This window comes from Furipterus horrens, unplaced genomic scaffold (genome assembly GCF_987537825.1).
Source record: "Furipterus horrens unplaced genomic scaffold, mFurHor1.1.pri manual_scaffold_10, whole genome shotgun sequence".
NCBI classification, from domain to species: domain Eukaryota; kingdom Metazoa; phylum Chordata; class Mammalia; order Chiroptera; family Furipteridae; genus Furipterus; species Furipterus horrens.
This window is the reverse complement of record NW_028327180.1, coordinates 71813886-71836259: the sequence shown is the minus strand read 5'-3', so window position 1 is coordinate 71836259 and position 22374 is coordinate 71813886. Positions and strand designations below refer to the sequence as shown.

Genomic DNA, 22374 nt, shown 5'->3' with positions numbered 1-22374 from the left:
CTGCCTCATCACAACTGGTGACAGGCCACCTTAAGTCTCCTAACCAACTTGGAACATGGAAGAGCCACATTCCTCTACTTTTCACCCGGCTACTTCTATCCATCCTTCAGGTCCTTGCTTAAATATCACCTCTTCAGAGAGGCCTTCCAGACCCTCCAGTCTCAACAAGGTCCCTTGCTGTCTTATGGACCCCTGTTGTTTCCCAGGGCCAGATGCATGGGCTTGCAACCTGTGCAATCACACAGGGTCCTGCACTTGGAAGGACTCCATGCTTGGTTTAATGTTCTGCTATTGCCATCTTGAAATTTTTAATAATTTTTGAACGAGGGGCTCTCCATTTTCATTTTGTACTGAGTTATGCAGATTATATATCTGGTCCTGTTCTTTCCCTTCTTTAAACTTTTAGTAGACCTGACATCTAGCTTCGTGTCTGCCACTATAGTAAAAGCTTGATAAATATTAAGTGTAATAATTTAAAGTTATTGTTATTTAACAATGTTTGACATATCTTAAAAAGCATATTCATATGGTTCAACCTAAAATATTCTGGATGAATGGGTGAATGAATGACTAAATGAATGATGATGGGAAGAAAGATCCCATGAACACAGTGGGTTGCTGATCCAATATCCACTTATCTACTTCCTCCCTATTTTCTTCCTTCTTGTTTTCCTTCCACCAGTTTTTATCAGGTGTCCATCCGTTCCTGAGTGACTCAGAGGTGGAGACTCCATCCCTAATTCCAGGGTAGATTCGATCAGCCTACATATTGTTTCTCCTAAAAACAGTCTTCTTCTCTGAACATTGTCAGGTTTGAGTGAGAGTCCTGGAGCTACTGCAGCCATTTCACTGAGAGCCTGGTGATGAGACCAGCCCAAAGCAAAGAACAGAGCCAAAGGAACTGCAGAAAAGCAGTACCAGGACATATTGTAGGTGAACCCTGTTCTACCTCTGCATCTACTTTTTATTATGTGAGGTAATAAAATTTCTGTGTTGTTTGTTATGGTTATCTATTGCTATGAAACAATTATCCCAAAATGGAGTGGCTTAAGACAGTATTAATTTTATTATATTTCACAATTTTGTGGTCCAGGAAACGAGCAGGGCTCAATGAGGTGATTCCTTTGTCACATTAACTGAGGTTACTCAATGGTGTTCAGCTGGCTAATGGGCTGGTCTGAAGAGTCTAAGATGGCTTCCCAAACATATTGGGCATCTTGGTGGTGATGGCTGAAGTCCAGGCTCCGCTGGGACCTTTAACCAGAGCGTGTCCATGTGGCCTCTCCAGCATGGCTATCTCAAGGTGGTCAGACTTCTTACACAGGAAGTGCAGGGCTCCCAGAGAGAGTGTCCCAGGAGGCAAGAAATAGAAGCTGCCGTCATTTTCAGGGCCAAGTCTGTACAGACACAGAATCACTTCTGCCATATTCTATAGGGCAGAGTAGGCACAAAGCTTACCCATACTCAAGAGGAGATAACATAGTTTCTACCTCTTGATGGGAAAAGTATCAAAGAGTTTAAGGCTATCATTAATCCTCTACATTATGTAAGTCAACTGGAAACAGGTTTTCTGTTATTTGAAGGCAACATTATTCAGAATAATTAAATAACTTATTTTGCAAAAATCTAAGGTTATCTTAAGCCTGGGAAGATATTTCTTCCTGTTCCTCTAAGATGGGGGTCTGTAAACTCTTTATACAAAGGGCCAGACAGTAAATATTTTAGGTCTTAGAGACCACACAGTCTCTGTTGCAACTACTCAACTCAACCAATAAAGCATGAAACCAGCCACGGAAATATATATATTATACATGGGTGAGCAAGTCTGTATACCAATAAAAATTTATTTATAGTCACTGAAATTTGAATTTCATGTAATTTTCCTGCACCATGAAATATTCTTCTTTTTTCCCCCAAACATTTAAATATGCAAAAGCCATTCTTAGCTTTTGGGCTATACAAAGGAAGGAAGCAGACTGGGTTTGGCTCACTGGGCTATATTTTACCAACCATGACTCTAACACATCAAGCTTGCTCCAAGTTTAGGGCCATTGCATGTGCTGACCTTCTATCTGGAATACTCCTTTCCAAGATCTTCACGTGGCTTGTACCTTCTCTTCAACTGGCTTTTAACTCAGATATTGCCTCCTTAGAACAGAATTCTCTGGTCACTGTACCTGAAATTGTACCCCCTACTCTGAAACACTATTCCCTTATATTTTCTCGGTAGCACCTCTCACTTTCTGAAACTTTGCTCATTTACTTGTATATGTGTTTATTTGCTGCCTCTTTTCTACCTTTGCTAGAGTAGAATCTGAATGTGTCAGAGACCTTGCCTTAGTCTTCTTTGTATGCCATTACCTAGCACAGTGCCTGGCAGGTAATAGATACTCAATAAAATATTTGTTGAATTTGAGTTGAATGGTTACAATTTAATTCTCTGGGGCTTGACAAGAACACAGAAGGCTACTGAATTTATTGTTGTAGAATGAAAGGAAGGTAATAAAAGCAGAGGAATGAGACTGAGTTGGGATGTTCGCTCAGAGCAGCTTCCATCCCTCTGTTATCTTCCTGTGTTTCAGGCAAAAGCTGAAGGAGAAAGGCTTCTCCTCTTGTATAATTCTGACAGTAGTGTTTTCTTCTCTTGGCAGCTATGAACGACTTACTTTGCCTGTTTGGAGGCAGGAACAGGGAAACAACCTTATTTGAGGAGGGAGAGCATCATCGTGGTGGTAGTGAAATCGTGTTTGGAAGCTAGATTTCTCTTGGCCATTAAGGTTCCATTTCCCAGAAATTTCCAAGGTTTCTGGGGGGAAATGGCAAAGGTTGTGGGTGGCATGGCAACGATAGAGATGCCAGAGTTGAAAGTAACATCAGGCTGAACTTGTCATCAGGATGGAGGGAGGCAAAAGCAGCAGCAGGTGTAGCAGTTGGGACAAGAAGGCTTGGGCTTGAACAGGCTGTACTGGCGGTGCTGGGTGGTGGCCAGAGCCCAACCGTTTGGCATTGCGCTTTCCAAGCCTAGGGACAGAAGTGGCTTCGGTCCAGTCCTGTCTCTAGTTATTAAAACAAACACATCACAGCGTAGAAATAGCCTGCCGTAGGTGAATACAATAAACAGGAAGTGTCCATGGGAAGCAGTGAGGGACACAGCCTAGTGGACCTGGGAAGTTAGAAGTTTGTGAGTTCACAGAGTACAGGTAAGGACTAGAGCTCTGGGACAGAGAGAGCACAAAGTAGAAACTGAGGGTGAGGCTGATAGGGAAGGTGAGAAGAGGTTGACCTGAAAATGCTGGGAGTGTAGTGTGGATCGCATTCATAGGTTAGCTGGGCTAAGAAGTGACTATGACTTTTGTCAACTGGTGTTTGTTGGCACCAGTTCAATGCCAACAAGAATCCCCAGTTCGGGGCATGGTGAAAAAGGAAACTTGATTCAGTGCGAAACAGCTCAATTGTGATACAGAACGGCTGTGAAAACAGCATGGCTAAGAGGCAGCCCTGGGGCCAGGCTTCTCTCTGGCTAGACAGCTCTGCTCTGCTCTTCGCCAGTTGGCTCTGCTCTATTCTGCGCCAGTGGTCTGCTTTGTGCTGTGCTGGTCTGCTCTGTGCTGTGCCAGTCTGCTCTGGGTTGTGCTGGTCCGCTCCGCTCTGCAAGATGGCATTTCAGCTGAGACAGGGAGACACAGTTTTCAATCTTCCTTGGAAAGGGAAAGTGTGCTCTCAGAGCCAGAGGGGAGCTGGTTTACCTGGATTCAAGTCCCTGCCCTTGGCCCCTGATTGGTCTGTCCTCATGCAGATAAGGACTCCAAATCCTTGCAGTTTGATTGGTTCAAAAGGCACTGTCCTGATTGGTGAGAATAGAGCCATTCCAGTTGCTCAGAACTGCACAGCTCTGACTGGATAGCGAAAGCCTCAGTCCTGTTGGTTGAAATAGGATTCCAGGATCTCCTGTATAAGGGCTGACTCAGGTGGCAGAAACAGTGCAGGCAGGCAGTTCAATGCAGGCCTTTCCCTGAAGTGCAGTTTGTGTGAGAGGCCCTGTGTAGAAATGGCTGCTAGGTTCTGTTTTTTTTTTTTTTTTTCTTTTTAAAAATTTGAGCCTAGTTAATCACCAGGATCCCTTCTTAGTAGGTGTCTTCTTTCTCAGAGTTCCCACTTTGGACAGTTGATTTCCTCTTGGTGGATGAAGCAGAAAAATAGAGATGGAATTATTATGTCTCTCGTCTGGACTTCTTGGTTCCAAGTGGTGGAAAAGCTAACTAAATGTGGTCAAAGCTTAAAAAGGGAATTTATTGGCTCACATAATTGAGAAGTGTGGCAATATGCTAGCTTCAGGTATGGTCAAGTCTAGGATCTCACATAATGTCTTCAATACTTGGTCTCTCTCCTTTCTTAGCTCTTGTTTCCTCTGCATTAGCAAATTAGATAGGTTTTCTTCATGATATAGTGGCTCATATTAGCTCCTGGTGTATATCCATCCAGCTTCAAGTTCAACAAAGAGTACCTTTGGCCTAATTGCTCTAGCAGATCTAATTATTCTATCTTGTTGTCTCTGATTGGGTCATGAGTCTGGTTCCTTTTAAAGGGTGAGATGCCTATGTGGATATACAGGTTCTGGGGTTCAGAACAGAGGTCAGCACTGACTGGTGTGGCTCAGGTGATTGGGAGTTGTTTGGCAAAGGGAAAGGTCACTGGTTCCTTTCCCAGTCAGGACACATGGCTGGGTTGCAGTTTGGTCCCTAGTCAGGATGCGTATGAGAGGCAACAGATTGACGTTACTCTCTCACGTCAATGTTTCTTTCCCTCTCTTTCTCTCTCCCTTCCCTTCTCTCTAAAAATAAACAAATAAAATCTAAAAAAAAAAAAAAAAAATGAATAGAGGTCAAAGCTAGAATAGATATTTGTATGTTGTTGGTTTGTAGAGGGCATTTGCAGCCATGAGGCAAGTTGAAGTCATCTATGAAGTGTGTTTGAATAGAGATTTGAGAACCAGTCTGGGATGGTCCAGTGTTCAAAGGTTGGGAAAATGAGGAGGAATCAGCAAAGGAAACTGAGCAGGAGGGAAGAGTGAGAAAGCAGACCCAAGAGGTGGTATGTGGTGGTGACCCAGAGGCCATGTGAAAAAAGATACTGCGCCTAAAGTAAGAAACAACCTACCAAATTCTAATCTACCTCAGGTCTCAGTGGATAGTGTGTTTCTACATGTGTATTTGTGTGTGTGTATGTATGTGGAAAATTTTTTGGCCTGAGGTCAGCTACCATACATTCCCTTTGTTTCTCCCCTAAAAATTCTGAGTTCATGTGGTCCAGGACTTCAGTTCTGGGTCTGTGGTTACAAATTTCACTAGTTCTCTTTTCTTCTTGTGGCAGCTGCAGGATCAGTTCACTTTCCTTTCTACACTTTGAAGGAAAGCCTGAAGCACTCAACATCTGCCAGGACTTCCAACCATCCATCCATCCATCCATTCATCCAGAGATAGTACTGGGAGTTTACAATGTGTAGGCACTATTCTAGGCACTGAGGATACGACCACCTAGTTCCAGCACCATCCTTGCCAACAGGGAGCTTGCATTCTCGTGGATTGGGGTGGAGGAGAGGGAGACTGTGTGTGTGTGTGGGTCACAAACAAAGTAACTTCAGTTTGTTATGTCTGCACTGAAGAAAACAATCAGGGGTCTAAGATATAGAATAACAATGGAGACTGAGAGGAGTAAGTACTTACATGGGGAGGACAGGGAGCTTCTCTGAAGAGTTAGATTCTGATGTCCCCAAAGTAACCAGCAAATCCTTTTCTTTTTAGAGACCTGAATTGAACCTATGTTTCAGTTCCTAGAAATCCCCAGGCTCTTGGTTTCCTCCTGGCTTACCCAAACAATGGAGGAAACCCACCTCCAGTTCTATCTTCACATGAGCACCTACCTTTACAATTTACAGTATTAATTTGAAAAATCAGTCCTTGAACAGATTTATCTAACATTGCTAGAGGAAGCAAAGGATTATAAAGATGGACTTTATCAAAGTTCATCTTCCAACAACATGGTTAATTATCATTTAATTTAGCTAACATATTTTGGAGGGGAAGAATTATTAATTACAGTGCAGACACTGGTTTAAATAAGCATTGTATGTGCATCTTATCATTTAATCTTCACAACAGCCCTGTAAGGTACTATTAATCATCCAATTTTACACTTAAAAAAGCCTGAGGCTTAGAGAGATTAACTGCCCAAGGTAATACAGCTAGCATGTGGCAGAGCTGAGGTTAGAACCCATGCGTGCTATCAAGTCTAAATGTGTAGATCGTCGTCGGCAGCCGTCCGTCTCGAGAGACGATGGTGTAGCTTCTTAAGAGTCTATCTGCACCGCCAAGAATGGTTGTGCAGTCCGACTCGGGAGTGACACGGTATCTGTCTCCTCCCGTGTTGAATCGACATCTTGCGATGACGCTGGAGTGTCCTCTCCAGTGAAGCTGAAGCTACAGAGCCTGGGCAGGGTGATATGGAGGGTCTGCTGTTGCCCATGCAGCAGACCCCCCCTCTCTTCACAGCTGAAGGATCCAAGGGAAAGACGGAGTCAATACAGCTTGGCTTCAGGTGCGCCGCAAGGAGTTGCCGGTGTTGACTACAACGTCAAACCGCCTTAGGGACTCCGGCTCCGGATTTTCTGTCGGGGTTTACTCCCTTAGCCTTTCCCCTGAAGAGGTATGCCGCAAGGCAGCGGAGGTTTTTTGGAGTCAGAGTTTTCCTTCCCTGATGTGCCCTGACTGGAAGATCGAACCAGCGACACTTAGCTCGCAGGCCGACGCTCAATCCACTGAACCAAACCAGCCAGGACTAAATGTGTAGATACAACCACCTAATAGATCATATTCATTCATTTATGTACATAATCAATGAATTATTTCTCAAGCCCCCGAGTTAGCAACTCCTTCACATTCCCAAGAGCGCCTTCTCTATCCTAATTTATCATGCACTTTGCTATTGCTTCTTGCTTCTTTCTCTCCCACTGACCAGCAGCAGAGTTCATTGTTATTCATCTTTGTAACCCTAGCAGCCAGCCTAGTGCTTGCAGATAACAGACTTACAGTACTTAAAAAACAAACACAAAACAACCCAAAACCACTTAACTGAGGGAGGGCTGCTAGTTCCTGGACAGACAAATAATTCATTCAAGGACAGTACCTGTTCTCTGGGAGTCTGACAACAGGGCGAGGCATTGGGTGTGGGAGTTGGAGAGGGACACCTGAATGTATTCATTCATTTATTTCACAAATATTTATGAATCACCATAGCACATGTAGCATATGGTAAGCGTTCTATATGTTATTAAATGCCAGCCACTGTTCCAGGTGTTGGGAATGCCGCAGCGCACCCGAAAACTGTGGTGGCCATTCCCTCGAGAAGCTCACCGTGTAGCCAAGGACGACAGGCAGTGGGCGTAATTATGTAAAATTGTATTAGAAGCCGAGCAGGAAAACAACAGGCGACTGAAATTCTAAGGATGTTAGATCTTTCGGCTGGGGGCAGCGGTGGGCGGGTTTTGAGCAGGAATGGCAGTGACTGGGCCGGACTGTAGGGGGCGGGAAGAATGCAGGGAACAAGAGCTGGTAATTTTAAGATTCAAATATTTCCTGCCGGACTGGAAGAAGAACGTAGCTTCACGGTGCACTCAAGGTTCTCCCGGGTCGGGTCGTGGTTACGTTTTGAATGCAAAATCGATTGCCTAGCAGTGCAGGGAGGACTGAGAACTGCAGCCCTAATCCCCAGTTTTTTCGTACTCGGCACATCCAGGTTCCTCCGCTCCCCAGACCTGCACACGCACCATCTCGGGCTTGGACCCGGACCGCAGCAAGCGGGCAAGATTCGGGGTGGCGGGGGTCCATGCACTGCAGTGATTACCTTCAAGGCTCGGGGTCTGCAACGACGCGCGGGCGGGGGGGGGCGGAGCATGTGCTGCGGACCTAGAAGGTGAGGTGGGCCCGCCCTCTGCCTCAGGCCCCGCCTCCAGGCCCCGATTATTGGGTCAAGGTAGCGGAGGGGCCGGGCGTCCCCGGGAGGCTGGGGGTTCGGGTTGAAGCTGGTGAGCCGATTGGTCGGAGTGGGATTAGGTCATCGCTAGCATGTTCGAGCGGCCCGGACGCAGGCGGGGCCGATGAGGCTGCTGTGAGAGGACGCTCGAGGCTGCTAGAGAGCTAACAAGCCAAGGAGGCGGGGAGGCGGCGGCTGCATTAGCTCCCCAGCTCGCTCGCTTCCCGGCGCCGCTGCAGGTCCGTCGCTGTGCTTCCTGCTCGCCTGCCGCCCCGTAGCGCGCCTTAGCAGTCGGTTCCCGGCTGGGTTCGGGAGTCGTGCGTGCAGGCGGACACCGAGCGGAGGGCTATCCGGCCCCACACCTGTGGAGCCCACGGCCGTCGGGGGTGCCAGTCAGGGTCCCGCCGCGTGCGTGCTCGGGGCTGCGGACTGCCCGGGCTCCGGGGAGGCGTGCCCCCTGGCTGGGCGCCTCGGATACCATGGGGCTCCCCGCGCTGGAATTCAGTGATTGCTGCCTAGACAGCCCGCACTTCCGAGAGACGCTCAAGTCGCACGAAGCAGAGCTGGACAAGACCAACAAATTCATCAAGGAGCTCATCAAGGACGGGAAGTCCCTCATCAGCGCGCTGAAGAGTGAGTGCCCCAGAGCCTGGAGGGGAGGGGCCGTCGGGCGGCGCTCAGCCCCGGGCGTCCGTGCGCCCGGCTGGTTTTCTTTCCCCGGGGCGGTGAGGGACGGGGGTAGGTGCTTCTAATGAGGCGGGAAGGCGACGTAAAATGGGCGAGCCAGCAGCAGCCCGATGAGGAAAGAGACCCGTCGCCCAGTCGTTTGCGTTCTGGAATGGCTGGGAGTTGACCGAGAGCGAGCGGTGCTCTGGGGCACCACGGGTGGATGTGAGCCGCTCGCAGGTGTCCCGGAAGGGGGACTATAGTGCCTGAGGCGCTGTAGCCTATTGGGAAACCCCATCTCGCGTCTCCGACTCCGGCTCCCTTGGGGAAGAGTTCCTCACCCCTGGGTGCCCAGCCGTGGGAATGGAGCGTGCCCTGTCAAGGGGACACTGCCTCTCCCTAGAAAAAGGCGGCTGGTGACTGCTTCGCTCCCGGCACGCAGATTCAGCCTGCTCAGGGCCGCCGGTTTCTCCGAAGAAAGGCGCCGGAGGAGGGCTGGGTGGAGTGCTTGCTTAGCTCCGGATTTTTTGGAGCATTGGCAGCCAGTAACCCCCAAATCTAGAATCAGGACCTTGTACGTACGCAGGTCCTGATTCATGTGTTTAGCAGAAGGTGTTAGGGCTGGGACTACGGAATCAGAGCGTTCCTTTACTCTAAGTCGTGGGCGAGGGTTTAAAAATAGAACGAAGAGAGCCTGACTCTCCCTCTCCCGCCATCCTTGAAAACCCAAAGATCTGAGAAGGAATGTCCTCTGTCCTCGATCAGAAAAGAGAACTTTAAACTCATCCTTTAAAATTCTGGAAGCTTTTGTAAAACCATTTTTGCTTGTTTCCTTTTGGTAGGGGAGAAATGAAATTTGCATTGTGTGTAGGATTTTTCCCTTGACTTTTGCAGAGCCAGAGAGTTTCTCCTTCTGGCCAAACAAGTGCACGCTGGGGATGAGCACCTTGGATTGTGAGATCCCTTTTAGTGCCTGTTCAGTCCTTCCTTTTAAAAATAGTTCAGTCCATCTTTTAGTTTTGAGAATCAGGAATAATGGGAAGGCAGAGAGTGGAACTGTCTTGACTTCACTTCTCTTTTGTCTCTGTGATGTGTTTCTTAATAGGCGATATCTTTCAGCTGAGAAAGGTTGCCCTTGGCCGAGTAAGGGCCTAGCTATGTGAATTTCCCCCAGGCCTCTTTAAAGGAGGCTTACAGAAGTCAAGTGCCTGAGATGTCACTCTGCGAGCCTGTTGTTTCTAAAAATGAAGAGGGAGACAATGGAACCCCGGGGCTGCAGGTGCCAATCTCTTGGGGTGAAATAAACATTGAACTGTGATGTGGTGAGGCTCCTCAGAGGCTGGAGACCGACCTGAAGCACCTGCATAGATTCTTCCTTTGTCAGTGATCACAGACATTCTGGGTTCAGGGAACACCTACCTGACCCTTGGTTTGGAGTAAGTTAGGAGCCCATTTATAGAGACTGGGCCCGGGAATTTTGACTGAATCTGAGGCCTGCTTTAATTGGGGCTCTCGCTGTATTCATCTAGCATTTCCATGCTGCGCCTGCTGTGTGTGGAGTACTGCCTGGGGCATGGAGGATGTAGCAGTGAATATTCGCTCCCTGGGGCCACAGGGACTTAGTCCATGCTAGTCCCTACTTCACAAGAATCATCTCCCGTGCTGTTACTCTTTTTACAAATGAGAAAAGAGGCTTGGGGGGTGAGAATCACTAGCCTAGAGCCACACTAGCAGCAGGCTTAATCTTGAACCCAGATGATCTGAACGGAAGATGGGATTCTTGCTGATGCAGAGCCCTTAATCTGGCCCCATCTCACTTGCTCTGCATGTACCCTATGGACCAAACCTCCTGGAGTTTGGACCTGCATTTTGTATCTCAGCCTTGAGTCTGAAGAGGGTGCATGCATGGGATTGGTAATTTATTTGCCTGCTACAATTTGGGGGCAGGGTAAGAATTCTTTGGGTAGGAGGAAACAATGCAGTAATAGGGTTTAAGAGTTATTGAAGTTGTCTAATGGTATGGACCAGCCCTGTAACTCGAGGGAAAGACTTATGCAGAACTGGGTGTTCTAATCTTCTTATATCTAACTCTGTAATTAACTACTTTTCTTCTACTACTAACTACTACTTGAACAAGTCATGTGACCTCTTAAAGAGGGTTAAGTTGATAGATCACTGTTTCCCAGACTTAAGGCATTTTGTTATCATTAGGTTCTTACTACATCGTGTATTACTACTATATTAGTATTTGTGTATTGTTTTTCTTTGGATGAAAATGTAAAGCCAATATTTTAAAAAATAAATAGAAAATTATATAAGTAACAGTGGTTAAGATGATTTATAGTCTCCTCCAGCTCTAAAATTTTATGGCTTTATTTTATAATTAGTACTTAGAGTTGGGTTTAGGTTTTATATGTGTGTTAATATGAGACAATAAAACTGGCTTCCAGGGATGGTCAAAGTTCATCAACAACATCACTGTTATTGCCTCTTACACTTCATGAGTGAGGAAACTGAAGATGAGAGAGGTCAGTAACCTGCCCGAGGCAACATAGCAATTAAGTATATTTAAACCCAAATGGTCTGATTCCAAAGCCTGTGCACGTAATCCTGAAGCAAGACCGTCCTCTAGGTCAGTTGTCTCTTGAGTCCCCTTGAGAATCTGATAAACATGATAGACACCATAAAAATGAACCCCTGAAGTCTTTTCCTGGAGTTCCAACTTCTAGTCTGGACACATAGAAGATAAGCAACAAAATAGTTGAGGACCTATATTTTTAAACATCCTGATTTTGGAGATAGTTCTCATTTGATATGCATTAGTGCCTTTGAGACTCCCAATCACTTTCTGTGCTGATTTGTCCAGGTCTATTCTGTGGGCATGTATTCACCCAGGACCCTTTCCTTGAACTTATTAACCAGTGTCTCAGTGAAGGGGATTTTGTGTTTGTCCCTTTTTTTTTTCCTTTTCTTATTTTTTTCTGAAGAGACAATAGAGGGTCGAGGTGAATTTCAGACTTACAGAATTCCTGGATTCAGATCTTAACCCTATCACATACTGGGTGACTGAGCAAGTCACCAAACCTGAGCTCCTCCTTGCAATATGGCAATAGCCACACTCACCTCCTAGGGTGGTTGTGAGATCTAAATAAAACAATGGGTGTAAAGAAAATACATTAGCTTGAGCTGGTGCATACACTGCTCAGTTAATGGTAGTTGTTAGCATCTTTCAGCATTCAGGGTTGTCAAGACTTGGAACAAAAGTCACTTTAAGAGCAGAAGGATATTTTTTGGTTTGGGTGTAAGGCGTTAGGCCACTGCTCCCTACATGCCAGTTGTTGGTAACTTAAACAGTTGGGTATGTGTTAACTATTGGTGGGAAGAATCCTGGTAATGTTTGTATGAAGTCGTGGTTATGCCAACCAAAGCACCACAAGTTAAAAAGAAAAAATAGAAGTAAGTCTTCTAACATCTTTACTCTTTCTAATAACATTCTGGCAGCTTAAATATTCAGTCTGGCTAGATGAACTCCCTGCCTCAGTGGCTGGGCTGGCTGCTTCTCTGCCTTGTAGGAAAAGCTTGCAGAATGTATTGGTCTTCCTGTCTGGCTGTCTCATGGAGTCAATGGCAAAACAAATGTGGTTTCATAGAAATGAAAGCGAATCAGGCTGTTGATTTTGAGGGATGGTGAGGTTTTTCAGGAACTGTGCTTCTATCTTGACAGTTGATTTATGAACTTGTTGCTGAGGATATGCCCCTTTAAATTTGACTTTGCTCTCTGAGACAGAATGAGGTATCCTTATTCTGATAGTCTAAAGTGAGGCAGAAATGCAAGCTTTAAAATATCAACTTTATTGACAGATACCGTGTCACTCCCGAGTCGGACTGCACAACCATTCTCGGCGGTGCAGATAGACTCTTAAGAAGCTACACCATCGTCTCTCGAGACGGACGGCTGCCGACGACGACGACGACGAATTCACCTTCCCATATAGTTCTCACCCATTTAAAGCATCCAATTCTGTGGTTTTTAGTGCATTCAGAGAGTTGTGCAATCATCACCTCAATCAATCTTAGAAAATTCCATCCTCCTCCAAAGAAACCCCATTTCTATTAGCAGTTACTCCCCACTATTTCCCAACTTCACCTCCCTAGTCCTTACTCAACCACTAATGTAATATCTGTCTCTGTAGAATGGCTTATTCTGGACATCAGAAGTGCAATTTAAATAGTTTCTCCTAGACAGTGGTGACCAGCTTTAGGCACAGAGTTCTTGATTGGAATTCCGTAAGTTGCTTTCTCTCCTTCAGGAAGATTTAAGTAGAGATGAGGTCCCAAAGACTGAACTGTGTCCCAAGGCCTAGAAAAACCCTAGTGTGCATTTGTGTTTCCAACCCATGAAAGGGAAATGGCTTCATTCTAGTTCATGTTTGTTTGAGGATGCAAAAGAGATTGCTAAAACAGGACTCTAGCCCCTTCTCTCGGTGACCTTTTAAGTCAAGTTGGGGCAGGGTGTGGGAGACTGAGTCAAGCCGTACTCTTGGGTAGGTGTTCTTCTGGGTGACATTTTCTTTTATTTTTAAACAAAATGAAGGGGATGTATTTATATTTTTCTAGTTGAGCCCATGGTTGTCATGAGGTGTTTTGGAGATGACACTCCTTTTTCATTGAATTCTTGGCAATTAATGATTCTGAGATCTCTGGCCTGCATCACATCCCCAAGGCCACCACAGTGAATTTAACAGAAAGCAATCTAATAAGAATGCCAGCAGCTCTTGTTTATTGAGCACTTACCAAGTGCTCCAACGGTCTATGCTAAGTGTACCCATGATCTTATTAGTCCTTTCACCATCCTGTGAGATGAATACTCCTATTTTTCTGCAGTTTATAGTTGGGGTAACTTGTCTCAGGTCACACAACTAGGAAGTTGTACAACCAAGTTTTGAATTTGGCAATGGACTACAGGGCCTTCTCTTGAATGAGACTCTTTGGTGCTTCAGTAAATACACCAGCAGTGAAGGTGCAACTTCTTTATATAGCTAGACCTTAGAAAGGAGAATAATGCAGCTGGTGCTGGAATAGGTGAGAATATTGTCCCACCCCAGTTGTTTTTTAGAATCTGAGTCCTGAGTAGCAAGGAATAGCTGACACTTTGTATTGTGCTCTGAAGTTGTATCTCTCTCTGCACCATAGGATTAGAGAACAGTTGTAGGCTGGAGGGGCAAATGAGGGTTTCTGCTTATCTCTTGCCTTTGTAAAACAATAGAGTTTCTCTTTTATAGTATTAATTTATTTTTTAATTAAAATTTCATTGTGATATAATACATATTATCTTAGTTTCATGTATACAACACAGTGATTTGATATTTGTATATACTGTAAGGTGATCAGCATTAAGTCTAGTTAAGCCTTTCACTACAGTTAAAATTTTTTTTTTATGATGAGACTTTTAAGATTTATTCTCTTAGCAGCTTTCAAATATTCACTACAGTATTATAAACTGTAGTCACCATGTTGTACATTATATCCCATGACTTACTTATTTCATAATTGGAAGTAATTATATTTTAACTGGAAAAAAAAGCATCAAGCAAGGAGGCCAAAAACCTGTTTCTGGGTCTGATTTGATAAGATCAGTGGTTCATCCTCTTTGCTCATTAAAACAGTAGTAAAAAATCGACATCAAGTGTTGTGTACTTTAAAACATGCCATTTTTTTTGTACTTTTTAAGGATTTGATACAGGCTTTTTGCACTAGTGAGATGAACCCTTAGTGAATAGCATGAACTCTCAAAGGGTGTTCAGTGCCAAGCTGCTTTGTTAAGGAGTAATTAGATTACTCACAAAATAGGTATGGAGTTAGATAGCAAAATATTTTCGCCAGTTCCTTTGCTTTGCTTTAACACCTTGCAAATAAGAGGAAAAAAAAAGGATTTCCTAATTATTTGTAAATGGTGATAATTTGCAGTACTAACATTTGGAGTAGTACTATTACAAATATAAACAACAGCAAATTAAATGCAAGCAAGATTTTGTAGTTTTTATGTAATATTGGCTTAAAAACAAAATTCCTTTCACTTTAATTCATTCTGCTCTTGATTCGATTGAATAAATTGCGTCTAATCTGTAGTTCTCAATCCAGTGACTGAGAGTTAAGCTCCCCTCTTCCCCTTTTAAAAAAATAATTAATAGACTTTATTTTTAGAACAGTTTGTAGGTTTCCAGAACAATTGAGTGGAAAATAAAGAGAGTTCCCATATAGCCTCTCACATCTATTTTTTCCTATCGTTAACATCTTGAAGTAGTGAGGTTCATTTATTTCAATGGTGATATGATGTTATTAACTCAAGTCTATAGATTACATTAGGGTTCACTTAACTCTAGTCTATAGATGACATTAGGCTTCACTTTTAGTGTTGTATATTCTATGAGTTGGGACAAATTATAATAATATTTATTGGCCATTACAGTATCACACAGAATAGTTTCACTTACTTATCTCCTGTACCCCGTCTTTGGCAACCTTTGATCTTTTTACTGTTTCCCTAGTTTTTGCCTTTTCCAGAATGGTATGTAGTTGGAATCATACAGGAGATAGATAGCCTTTTCAGATTGGCTTCTTTCATTTAGCAATATACATTTGAGGTTTCCCCATTTGTTTTGTGACTTGATAGCTCACTTCTTTTTATCACTGACCAACTTTCCATTGTATGTACCACATGAATGTATTCATTCATCTATTGAAGGACATCTTGGTTGCTTCCAAGTTTTAGCAATTATGAATAAAGTTGATATAAATATTTCTGTACAGGTTCATGTGTGGACATGAGTTTTCAGCTCACTTGGGTAAATACAAAGGAGCGCAGTTGCTGGATCACATGGTAAGAGTATGTCTAGTTTTATAAGAAACTGCCAAACTGTCCTCCAAATTGGCTGCGCCGTTTTACATTCTCACCTGCAGTGAATGAAAGTTCCTGTTGCTGCTCATCCTCAGCCATGTGTGCTGTTGTCTATATTTTAGATTCAGCCATTCTAATAGGCATGTGGTATGATATCTCATGGTTTTTAAATTTGTGGTTTCCTAATAACAGGATGTTGAACATCTTTTTATATGCTTATTTGCCATCTCTGTGTCATCTTTGGTGAGGTGTCCAGATCTTTTGCAAATTTTTTAATTGGGTTATTTGAGTTTTCTTATGCTGAGTGGTTATTTTTTCCTGTGGCAAAATGTACTAACACAAAACTTACCACTAAACCCTTTTAAGTTTAAAATTCAGTGTCATTAAGTACATTTATAATGTTGTGTAACCATCAATACTGTCTCTTTCCAGAACTTTTTTATCATGTCAAACTGAAACTATACCCATTAAACAATAACTTGCCATGATTTGGTCCCCCTAGTATCTGGTAAACCTCTGTACTACTTGCTTCATGAATTTGACTACTCTTAGTACCTTATATTGGTGGAATAATCCAGTATTTGTTCATTTGTGTCTGGTTTATTTCATGTAGCCTAATGTCAAGGTTCAACCATGTTGTAGCATGTGTCAGAATGTCATTCCTTTTTAAGGTTGAATATCTTACTTGTTCAGTTTTAATTTCCAACAACTATCATTAAGAAAGACTATTCTTTCTCCTTTAAATTTATAAATTTTTCTATCTTTTTTTTTTCCCCTTCAGAATGATCACTAATACTCTGAATTGATATACTGACTTATCATGGGTGTATCTCTCAAGAACATTATGTTTAGCCCTGGCCTAGTGGCTCAGTTGGTTGGAATGTTGTCTCATATACCAAAAAGTTACAGGTTCCATTCCCTGTCAGGGCATGTACCTAGGTTGTGGGTTTGATCCCCATTGGGTGTGTGCAGGAGGCAACCAATCAATGTTTCTCTAACACATTGATGTCTCTCTCTCTCTCTTTCACTAGAATCAATAAACATATCCTCTGGTGAGGATTAAAAAAATACTATGTTTATGGTTATTTTCAAAGTAGCCATTTGTTTCAGGTCACTATATTTTCAGGGAGTTTTATTGTTTTTTTTTTTTTAAGTTTTATTGAATTATTTCATCAGTTTTTAGTGTACAATATGGTGGTTTTATAGAGTTCTGCAAACATTACCCCAGTTCAGTTTTAGAACATTTGTATCACCCCAAAAAGGCATCTCCATTCTCACCTGAAGCCTCAGACAACCACTAATATATATTTTTTCTTTTGTGAAGCATGAAACAGCATGGATTTGTTACTCCTGGTTCTACAGGTCAGAGATCCAGGCATGGAGGGACTGAGTTCTCTGCTCTGGGTCTCAAGAGGATGTCAGCTTTTATCTGAGGCCCTAGGGGAGAGTCTCCCATGCAACTCATTTTGGTTGTCTCCGGGATTCATTTCCTGGCCACTAGTCTGGGGTCTCCATTCTGTTGCTGGCTGTCTGCAGGGACCACTGTCTGTTTTTTTTTTAAGATTTTATTTATTTATTTTTAGAGGGAGGGGAAGGGAAGGAGAAAGAGAGAAACATCGATGTGAGAGAGAAACATTGATCGGTTGCTTCTTGTATATGCCCTGACTGAGGACTGAACCTGCAACCCAGGTATGTGGTCTGACTTGGAATCAAACTGGTGACCTTTCGCTTTGCGGAACAATGCCCAACCAACTGAGCTACATGGGTCAGAGCTCTCTCTGTTCTTAAGAAGCAGCCACATTCCTTCTCAGGTGGCTCCATCTTCAAAGCCAGCAAGAGTCCCTGTGTCCTTCTGAATTCTTATGCCAGTCTCTGACTTCCTCTTTTGCCACAGGCCAGAGGAAACTCCCTGATCTTAAAGGGCTCTTGTGGTTAGTTTAGGCCCACCCACCTGGATAATCACCTTTTTAATGAACTGAAAGTCAGTTGATAAATTCCTTTTGCTGTGTAATGTAACAGAATCACAGGAGTGATAGAGAGCTCATCATATTCACAGGCTCCCCTGCTGCATGTTCTGGCCGTACTATCACTTTTTTTCATTCCTTGGAAAGGGCAAACTCTTATTCCAGGGCATTTGCACTCACTGTTCCCTCCACTTGGAAGACTCAGCATCAAACCTCCTTCCCACAGTTGGCTGCTTCTCGTCGTTTCATCCTCCATCATTGTTGTCTTCAGACAGGCCTTTCAAAACTGCCTAGCTGAACCCATCTCAGCCTGCTGGTCACTGTCAGCCTATCTCTGGTCGTATTTTCTTCATATATGTATCTACAGCTCAAGTTATTTTGCTGGCTAATAAGTTGGCTTATTTTTGTCTGCCTCCCCTAGCTTCATGTAAGCCCCTGCTGGCCTTTCTCTGAGTGTCTTGCCTCCCATGACCTCCCCAGGCCTGGCAGAGCCTGTGGTACTTGTTTGGTGCTCAGTAAGTAATGTTTGAATAAATGAATGAATGGGACAGTGAATTATGTCTAACCTTAGGGAATCCTCATAGGGAATACTTCAAAGAGCTAGACAGTCTAAATATATAGATTTGTCTTCTCTGAAAATTTAAGCTAAATTGAATCATACTATATGTGGTCTTTTGCGTCTGGCTTCTTTCACGTAGCATAACATAATATTTTTAGGTGTATCTGTGTTGTAGCGTGAATTGGCAGGTTGTTTCTTTTTATTGAAGAGTATGCCATTTTGTAAACCCTGCTTTGTTGGTCCATTCACCAGCTGATGGACATTTGGGTTCTTTCTAGGTTTTGGCTCTTATGAATAATGTTACAATGAAATATGCATACATGCCTTTGTGTGGACATATGTTTCCATTTTTTATTTCACTTCTTACTAGGAGTAGAATTGCTAGGTTGTATAGTTAATATATATTTCATTAAAAACAAAAAACAAATGAAAACCCTTCCAAACTGTTCCACAGCAGAAGCATCGTTTAAAATTCCCACTAGTAATAGCGTAGGGTTCCAGTTTCTGCATGTCATTTCCAACACATGTTCTTGTCTGTCTTTTTGATTGTAGTCATCCTAGTGGGTGTGAAGTGGTATCTCATTGTGGTTTTAATTTGCATTTTCCTGATGACTAATGATGTTGAGCATCTTTTCACATGCATATTGGCTATTGGTGCATTTTCTTTGCTGAAGTGCATATTCAGATCTTTTTGTTGGGCTTGGATCCTACCCCCCGCCCCTCCCCCCTTTACCTTGTTTGATAAAACTTCTGATAGTTAGTGAAGCCCATTCAGTATATTGTCTATTTGCCCTCATTTGGGAACTTTTTGCTTCCATTCACTTCAGCCTCAGATGCATTTGACTGGTCAGTTTCAGGATCCCAGGGCTTAGGAAGGTGGTTCTTAGGGAGCCGAGGGTCAGGTTTCTGCTCTGGTTAGGCCGGTCAACATCCCTCTGGGCAGAGGCCCCAGGCTGGTTGTCCTAATTCCGGTCAGTGTAAACTAGTAATCATGAACCCCATGAATTGACAAAATGAGAATGCATCAGGGAGGACCTGTTACCACCACTGAGCTACTGGGGAAAGCAATCCATGAAGGTGACTTTGGTATCTTGTCAAAGCCATTGCATCTTTAAAAGTTATCCAAGGGAGTGATGCCCATATGGAGCTAACAGTCAAAGTGGCTTTTCTAGATTTAAATTTCTGACTGACCCTAGTTTTAATTTTAAAATTATAATCCAGTATGCTTCAAATTGTGTATTTTTTTGCCATCAAAGGGAGGCTTTCATGAACAAATATGGAGCTCTGCTCTGCTCTTCCCATGTCCTCTAAGAGTTGGGGCTTTTAGGCTGGCAGTTACAAGTGCAGAAGTCACGAGGAGGCAATGTCCCTGGGGCGTGTGGGGCCCAGCAGGGCGGCCAGTGTGGTGAAGCAGAGTGATGGCAGATGAACAGGGAGGGAGTCCAGGCGCCAGGTTATGGGGGTCTTGAGTCCCAGAAAGGACCCTGCGTTTTATTCTAGGTGTGATGGATGGCCATGGGAGGTTGTGACATGGTCATTCTTGTGTTTTTAAGTGACCATGAAGCTGCTGTGTGGAGAACACGTGCAGTGGGGCAAGAGTGGCAGCAAGGAGACCAGTTAGGAGGCTTTTCTAATAGGCCAAGTAAGAGGCAGTGGCACCTTGGGTTAGAGTGGCAGCCTCAGAGATGGTGGTCGGATTCTGGGTGTTTGGGCTATGAGAACGAAGAGGGAAGTCAAGAATGATCCAAATGTTTTTGCCTGGAGCAATTATGTGAATGATGGTGCTATTTTCTGAAATAAAGAAGATTTGGGGAGGATTAGGATTTGGGAGATAATTAATAGTGTGAATGAATGACCTAATCTTATAGTGCAAAGACAAAAAAATTCATAGATAGTTTATGAATACATTCTTATAAAAGCATCAAGGACTATGGAAATGTACAGAGTAAAGCCCCCTTCCTGAGTTAACCACTGTCAACAGGTTGGTATGCTTTTTTCCTTGTCCTTTTTCTGTGCATATTTGTTTTTTTCATACATGGGATTATACTGTATGAATTATTCTGCTTTGTTTTTCTAATTAATACTGTGTTTTAGAGCTCTTTCCTGTCAGTACATGTACATAAGTGCATTCTTTTTAATGACTGAAGAGAAATGTAGCTTATTTACCCAGCCTCCTACTGAAGGATGTTTGGATTGTCATGGCTTTTCACCATTAGAGGAAGTATGCAGCATTCACCTGCACACCCCACCCACCTTTGTGTGAGAGCCTCAGTATTTCCATGGGCTGGAGGATTCCCAGAATCCTTGAAGATTCTTCAGAGATTCTTCCAAGTGGAATTGTTGCCAGCCTCCAGTTTTTACAAGCTCTTTGACATCCGTTGTTTAGATCCTTTGCATCCCTATAGCCAGTTGATATTTGTCTTATACTCTTTTGAGTTGGTCAGATTATGTTTCTGAAGCTTAACCTTTTGCTTAAATTGGAAGCATTCTTAACAGAACAGGCCCTTCTATTAGGCACTGACATGATTCTGAAAGAACCAGGGGATAGAAAAAAGAGTGTGTATGTGTGTGTGTGTGTGTGTGTGTGTGTGTGTGTGTCAGGGAGAGAGCGAGAGAGAGAGAGAGAGAGAGAGAGAGAGAGAGAGAGAGAGAGAGAGAGAACGAACATTAATTGGCTGTGTCCTTGGATCTGTCTGGTGTCTTCTGAGCTGCAGGTGCTTGCAGATAAAATGGGTGATGGGATGGGGCTTTGCCCATATCTAATAGGCTATTTCAACCTTAAACTTCAGGGACCAAGAAGGAAATCACATTTGTTAGGGCGAGAAAACAACATTAGTGGCCAGAGGAATGTTTACAAATGAGAGTCACTGGGGCTTACGCATTTTTGTACAAACCCAGAGTGGAGAAACAGAGGAAATAGTAGGGAAAACAGCTTATCAGTGTGTGCCAGAAGCTGTCATGGCATATTTACATCTGGCTCATTTCACCTTGGGTTGGAAGGCACAGAATGCTGCAGAGGGTGAGCATGGAGACTGGGCAGTGGCCTACTATATTTAGAAAGAGGAGATTCCTGGGGTTAGAGTGGTCTGTGTGCGTGTGTATGTTTTTGCCAGATGGACAAAGGTTTGAAGGGCTTGGGAATTCTGGACTAAACCTGTGGACTAGCAGGCCTCTCTGGGCCAAGCCAGTAGCTGTGCTTTGACACCTGCTGCTGCCACAAAGGAAAAGGCAGAATAAAGCCCATTTCACATGGCTCGTAAAGACACCACCGGTAGATTTCAGTGTTCGTCTGGTCTTGCTATCAGGTAGGCTTTCAAGTTTACTCCAGGCTCATTTGAACACTTTGAAAATATGAACTGGCTCCTCCTGTTCTTTAGGTAGACTTTAGATAGATTTCCAGGCAGATGGAGTTGAACTTGCAGCAGTTTCTGTGCCAGCAAGACTGTCAAGCAGATATAACTAAAACCTTAACAGATTCCTGACTGCATATTTTGTTATTATACTTGTGGGCCAGGTATAGGAAATGATTAGCAGTTGAGCAAATAAAATAAAATTTAAAAAGGCATTTTTACTTTAATTTATACCTATGTTTCTTTATAAAAAAGGTTTATCTAAGTAGGCAATACCTGTAAGTGGTATACAGTTCAAAAGGGATGGAAAGGAATGTGGGTATCCTTTCAATTCCTTCTGTCTCCTAACCCCTCACTCTTCTACTGGAGGCAACATTTACCAGTTTTTGTATATTTTTCAGACCTAATTTATGCATTTGCCAGCAAATACATTTATGTATTTTTTGGTAGCATGCCAAATACAGAGTTTTGCATGTATTTGCAATATGAACTATTTTAATAAATTTTAGATAATATTCTACATTGGTACATATGGAGCTAACTCAGTTTTAGCATTGCATTATAGTCCACTGTATGGATATAACATAGTTTATTTAACCAGTGCCCCTAATAATAGACATTTAGACGCTTTCCAGTCTTACCATTACAAGCAATGCGGCCGTGAACATCTTGGTGGTACCTGTCGTGGGCACGTGAGTGAGTAGATCTGGAGAATGAATTCCTAGAAATGGAACTACCGGGCCAAAGGGTATGTACATTTTTCATTTCAATAAATATTTCATAGGAGTGTTTCTGAAAAGTTCTCCGTTAACTGAATTTTATTAATTGTGATTTTAAAGTAGGAAGGAAACTCATTATTTAGTTTATGACAGAGTGGCCTCTGTAATAAAACAATGCTTAGAGTTTTCT

At 43.3% G+C, this 22374-nt stretch overlaps 1 protein-coding gene across 4 annotated transcripts in view; it reads left to right on the top strand.

The window, feature by feature from the left end:
* The first annotated feature begins 8171 nt into the window (after positions 1-8171).
* ARHGAP26 (Rho GTPase activating protein 26) overlaps positions 8172-22374 on the top strand; it is a 485784-nt gene continuing 471581 nt past the window's right edge. For all 4 annotated transcript variants that reach the window (XM_090288083.1, XM_090288084.1, XM_090288082.1 and 1 more), the window contains exon 1: positions 8172-8661. In XM_090288083.1, coding sequence (XP_090144209.1) covers positions 8508-8661 — 154 coding nt within the window. In that variant the 5' untranslated portion in view covers positions 8172-8507. The remainder of the gene's footprint in view (positions 8662-22374) is intronic.